The 6,298-nt window shown below is 44.5% G+C and overlaps 1 protein-coding gene across 1 annotated transcript; it reads left to right on the top strand.

The window, feature by feature from the left end:
- Positions 1–730: 730 nt before the first annotated feature.
- LOC311343965 (uncharacterized protein) lies at positions 731–5,100 on the top strand (the record flags this gene model as incomplete). The annotated part of the gene is made up of 6 exons (XM_084468917.1): positions 731–1,187; positions 1,294–1,494; positions 1,619–1,844; positions 3,993–4,115; positions 4,411–4,630; positions 4,960–5,100. 6 exons carry the CDS (start codon positions 731–733, stop codon positions 5,098–5,100), a joined length of 1,368 nt encoding a protein of 455 aa, XP_084325043.1.
- Between the last annotated feature and the right edge of the window lie 1,198 nt (positions 5,101–6,298).

Genomic DNA, 6,298 nt, shown 5'->3' on the forward strand with positions numbered 1-6,298 from the left:
CATCGTCTCCCAGCTCGACATTGGCCACAGGGTGCAGTTCCCTTGCATCCTTACATCCAAACTTGCATGTGATGTTGAGGTAGCAAGTTTGATGCGTCAGCGAGGGCTGGGAAACAGCAGCAGCCAGATCCAGCGGAAGCTGCAGGAGCGTCATGCTGAGGTCTGGTTGCAGAAAACAGGCCAGTATCTGACAGCTTGCAAGGGAATTGCCAGTGCCGTCACGTCGGGCCTGATCCTGCCTGTGACATTTGAACCTGCACCTGCCATGCTTACTGTCCCCAAGCATCGGTGGCTGATGCAGGTTTATGCCCAGGATGTCCTCCAAAGGCTGGAGGAAATCAAGGCCACCATCACATCACAGTGTGGTCGCGTGTTGAAGATGGACTCCACTAAAAAGGTCGCCCGAAAGCTGGCAGGACACAGCTATGGCACTGCTACCTGGGCAACCAATGTTGGCAATGAGCATGGACAGGTGATCATGTCCGTGCTCACTGCCAGCGAAGGTTTTGGTCTGGGGCCAATGATCGAAGGCCTCATTAGGAGATACAGAGAGGCTGCGGTGGCTCCTCCCGAAGTGCTATATGTCGAACGAGACTGCTGTGGCAACACTCTTCTGAGGAGGATGTTTGAAGAGTGGGAGCAGATGACCATCCGGTTGGACATATGGCATTTCATGCGGAGGTTTGCTGTGGGTTGCACTACTGACTCTCATCAGTTATACGCAAGCTTCATGAGTCGCCTCAGCCACTGCATCTTCATGTGGGACCAGGGTGACCTGACGGCCCTGAAGGAGGCCAAGCGTGCAGAGCTAGGAGCTGACCGGAAGCATTCATCCGAGGCTGATGTGATGCACTGCATCAGCCGAAGCGAGCTAGCCCTGCATTGCAGGAGAACCACCCGCGGGACCAAGGAGACCCAGGCTCTGATTGAAAGCCATATCCAGGCCTATGACGGAGATGGGGGTCGTGACACTTTGGGAGTCCCTTTAATCAACTCGGCCCGGATGAGTGCGATCCTGATGTCCCAGTGGAAGCATGTGGCCTGCATCCAGGATCCTCCGGGTGTGCAGCTGTACACCCAGACGGGAACAGTAGTGAAGGGAGGGCAACGTCTGCCCACCTACCGCTGTGCCAGAGGTTCAACGTCGCTTGAGTCATTTCACCTGCACCTGAACCGATTCACCCCAGGTAAATATGTTGTAGCTGTTCATGTAACCTATTATATAGGAAATGTTGATATGGTCTCAGACATTTTATATTTATATATATATATATTTATCAATTTACTTTACAGGTACACTGGCAAGTGACACCTTCTTTCAGGCGTATCTTTTGGATGGACTTGCGAGGTGGAATGAAGACCGGTTTGTGGCAGCGACAACAGATGAGCAGCAGCATTCCTACAACCATCTTCTCCGTCACGCTGTTAACAGTCTTGCAGAGGATGTTCTGGGCGAGAAGATCATCCCTTATGTCAGGCCAAGAAAATACACTGGTAGATAACTATTAGATTTGTTGTTTTTTTGTGTTACAATTTCAAGTTTACAAATACCATTTACCATAAGTTATTATATAACATCCTGGTATGTTATCTAAGTCAGTGTTTTTATATTTTAAAGGTGAGCTTATTGGAGTGGAATATCTCTATGATCAAACCGGTAAAGCTCTGCAGGACTACAAGTTGGCCATTGAGGAGTCAGAGACCACGGATTTGGATATAGAGGTGGATGAACGCCACGTTGAACTTGAGGAGTTTCAGGACCTCACTGTCCCCACCTTCGAGACAGAACGAACACCTGCTGCCTCCTCACAAGCATCAGCCTCTGTGGTCCCTCCTAGGGTTGGGTACCGAGAACTGAGCGGTACCGGGGCAACATGGTCGGTTCTACCCGGACCGAATGACTACATTTCTTTCGGTGCCTCGTTTCGGTGCCGCAACAATCCTCTCGCCCTCTTGTGGTCGGAAAAAATGCAGAGGACTTTCCTCTCCTGCTGCCCAGCTGCAGCCATTATGTCCAAAGTAAAACGCTCTAAAATATGGCTTTACTTTACTAAAACAAAAAATGAGCAGCACATGCAAGTGCAATACAACTATTTTGTGTAAGGGGGGAAATACCTCCAATTTGATGAAACACTTAGTGTTTGGAATAATGCCGTTTAAAATAACGGCGTTAGGTAACGCCATCATTTTTTCAGTAACGGGGTAATCAAACTAATTACTGTTTCCGTCGTTACAACGCCGTTATCGTTACTGAACGTTAAATGCGGAGCGTTACTATGAATTGATTGAATAAACTGTAATCCGAACGCACCCCTGGCTCCACACACAAACTGCTAGGAGACCGGGTGGGTTAACAACGAGATAAGCGATTATGATTGGCTAAGGCAGAGTCATGTTTCATGGTAGCCAATCGGAGCCAGTGTTTTTACACACAAGCCAGGCCACGCGCAGTAGCGCACCACACACACACCAAACAGATTCGAAGAAGCAGCAGAGACGGCGAGTCCGGAGCAATCCGATGAAAAGTTGGCATTTTCAAGGTGGAGATATGTTTCCCACACATAGGCCAATGTGTGGCACAACGAGCGCCACAAATTGATTCTGCTTTTCTTATTTATTTTTACTTGAATGCGATTTTTAAATGTAACTCCGCCAACCCCCCCCCACCCACGTTAACAATCCCGTCCGTCAGCCCGCAACCCAACTCATCCTCCCCCCCCTCCGTCTATGGCGAGTGAACAGTGCCAAACCTAAGGATAACCAGGAAGAGGCGAAGGAGCAGTCTAACCCTACGCCGCTGTGAGAACGTGTGAAATTTTGTATGGGATTGATTGGGACTGCAGACGAGAGACCAGCAGCGACGCCACGGCGACTGCATGGAAGTTCCGTCCACCGGCGGCGGTGTCACGGCGACGTACATAGGGAAATTCAGACAAAATGTACGTCTACTCACGGACATCTGAACGAGTTCGTCGCCACAAAGACGCCTGCTAACCTACGTCGCCGTGAGAACGCCTGAACTAAAACTTAAAACAGTTTTGGTCTTTTTGACACACAAAAACTAACGTTTTTTATAAAATGTCATCAACTTATTCATCAACAAGTATTTGGACATATTAATACCAGAAAAAATAATAATAATAAAAAAGAAAAATATATATAGACTGGGAATCGAACCCCAGTCTCTCGCGTGACAGTCAATTACCTTAACCACAACATTGTCTGGACCATGACCAAAAATAAATAAATAAATATATATATTTATTTATTTATTTTTGGTCATAGTCCGTCAACAATTCCTCCCGCGGTTATAACGTAAGCATTATAAGCAGTGGCGGTTTTAGGCACGGGCGAAAAACAAGACACACAAGAAAGAAAATGATCTGCGCAGTTTCTATTATCGATAATACGCCTCGCCCCCCCCCCCCCACTACCTCAAATTCATTGACATATAGCAACTTTTTTTTTTTTACAGTAATGCAAATAGTTACCTTTTCAAATAATTTTCAAAGAGTCAGTGTTAGCATGGCATTTCTATAAAAAAATTAAAAAGTATCGATTTCTGAACCGTTAAGGAACCTGCATCGGTTTACAGGAATCAAAATAGAACCGGAATCGAAATATTTCAAACGATACCCATCCCTAGTCCCTCCATCACCCGTAACACGTCCTGCGTCCTGCACCGTGGCATCGGCGGATCTTCCACCAGTTGAAGAGTCCATTCCACATGATAAAAAATTCCTTCTTTAAATGTATATTTACATTTGTAAACAAAATCTAGGTTGTGTTATCTGTGCTCTCATAGGATTAATAGTATTCATTGCTGCTATCAAAAGTTCTAAAATAATTTTTGATTTTAGGATTCTGTTGGACCTGACAATATTGAGGGGTATGGAGCTGTGCAGGACTTGGCAGAGTTTTTGTTTGGCCTCAGAGACCACCGTCTTGCCTTAACTGGAGAGGAGTGCGCCCAGATCATCACCCTGTGGCAGGCGTTGGGGGGAGTATGATAAAAAGAGGACCGTTTACCCGCCACGTCACCAAACCAGCCTGAAACAGGGACGATTCAGGGCCACTAAGAAAATTGTGGCACCCGGTGTGGAGAGCACCAAAAGGTATGTCTATTAAGCAAACACAGGGTCTTGATTGTATAAAAACTTTTTAAATAACTGAAACTGGCTGTCGCCTCCAGCTTTAGTTTATTAAAGGATCACCATTAGCTGACGCCTTGATGACCAGCTTATCTTTCTGGGGTCCAAAACATATATTACATGAGACAATAGTCATTTAGAAAAACAGAACAAACAAAAAAGGAAAAATTGAACAACAAAAATAGCACAGAGAGTAAGGATCACACATTGAAAACAATCTTATATTAATGACGATGATGTATTCTGTTGTAATTTGCAGGTGTTTCGTTGGGGCTCACAGTCCTGCACAGTGGCCTGACTGCAACAGGGTGGTGGAGGCCATCTTCATCAGGCTGTGTGCGCTCTACCCCAGCGCTGTGCGCTGTGATGGCAGGAGGGTGTCGCGCTTCACGGTGGTGACGCGTGCTTACAATCACATCAAAGAGTACATCGTCTCCAACGCAAAGGTGATGAGTGAGACCACCATCCAGCTGCCCGAAGTAAATGCAGCAACACTCACACAATGGTGAGTAAATTAGCATGCTTAATATACATGCTCTGCATGATATTTTATGCAGAGCATGTTTAATGCATTGTTTCCAGTTTTCATAACAAGATGGCTGGCTCAGCAAATGGAATGTAAATCTAAACGAAGTGGCCATTTTATAAAATCAATAATACATGAGAGGATGTGATCATTTGCTATGTGATCACAGCTGTGTCATGCTGCTGTATCATAGTCATGATCAAATGCCAATTGGTCACACCCTCTTGTGTATTATTGCTTAAGTAAATGTTTATTCATATTGATTGTTTTATGTTTTCCCAGGTTCAGCAGGCGTTCCAGGTCACAGGGGCGTCATACTCTGATGCAGGCTGTCCCTGCTCCAGACACACCCATGGCAGGACCAGAGACGCTTTCTGTAGCTTTGCAGAAAGCCACAACTCTGCATTCTGGCAATCTGGCTGAGCCTCACCTGTTCATTCCGCCACCAAACACTGCTGGGCAGGCGAAGCTCAAGGGGAGACCGCAACCTCAGGCCATCCACCAAGCACCACCCGTCTCTCTCCCCTTCACTTCACCATCTGCACAGCTTCCTACCGTGCCTGGACCCTCGCTCTTCAACCTCCCAACTCCGTTGTGTAAGGAGTTGATGCCACCATCAACTCCTTACACAATGCAACTGTACAGGAAGAAAAAAGAGGCAAGGGAGCACGTCCCTCAATAAGTGCGTGAAACAGCTTGTTTGTGCTCACACTTTACTTCCGTAACAGTCTGATGGCAGACGGTGCAGTGGAAGGACCTGAAATGCAGAAGTCTCACCTCGGCTACCCGCAATGTTTACAACTTGTCATGGGTGTTTATTTGCAGACGCACGTGCAAACCGTTCGACCAATCGTAACAAAGTAGGCGTGCTGACCAATCACAGCAGTCTGGGCTACTCGGGAGGGGGGCCTTGAAGCGACATGATACAAAACAGGACGTTTCTGAAAGATGCAGAAATTGGTTTTGCAAAAATGAACAGTTTGAGAATAAAAATGGGTATTTTTAACATACAGGCATATAACCTTATTCTTTTTTTTTTTAACTTCTTTTTATTGAGTTTTTACATTATAAAAACAGTTACAAAATCAACCTTGAAATATATAAATATCTCCCCACCCCACCCCCCCTCTTGATGTACAATTAAATGCATATAAATAACATCAAAAATAAAAATAATAAATAAAAGTAGTAAGTAAAGTAAATAAATTAATAGTAATAATTATAATAGCACAGGAATGAATAAGTATAACAGTAATAATACAATAAGTAAATACTAAAATACAGTAAAAAAAAAAAAAAAATATATATATATAAGTATATAATAGTAATAAAATAAAAAATATAAATAATAATAAAAATAAATAATAATAAATGAAATCAAATTGAAACCACTCTTTCTGACAAGGGATACACACTCATGGCACTACTCCATACATTACGAATCCACCCAATCTGTAATTTGGGTAATGTTGTCAAAATACGAGAGAAAAGGCATCCACACTTTTTCAAATTTATTTGCAGCTCCCCTCAATGTGAATTTGATCTTTTCAAGCTTTAAATAGAACATGATCTCTTTTAGCCATCTAGTATGAGATGGTGGGACTGGTCTCTTCCAGTTGAG

The sequence above is a fragment of the Micromesistius poutassou genome (assembly GCF_964030765.1).
Source record: "Micromesistius poutassou genome assembly, chromosome: 5".
Classification (NCBI taxonomy): Eukaryota; Metazoa; Chordata; class Actinopteri; order Gadiformes; family Gadidae; genus Micromesistius; species Micromesistius poutassou.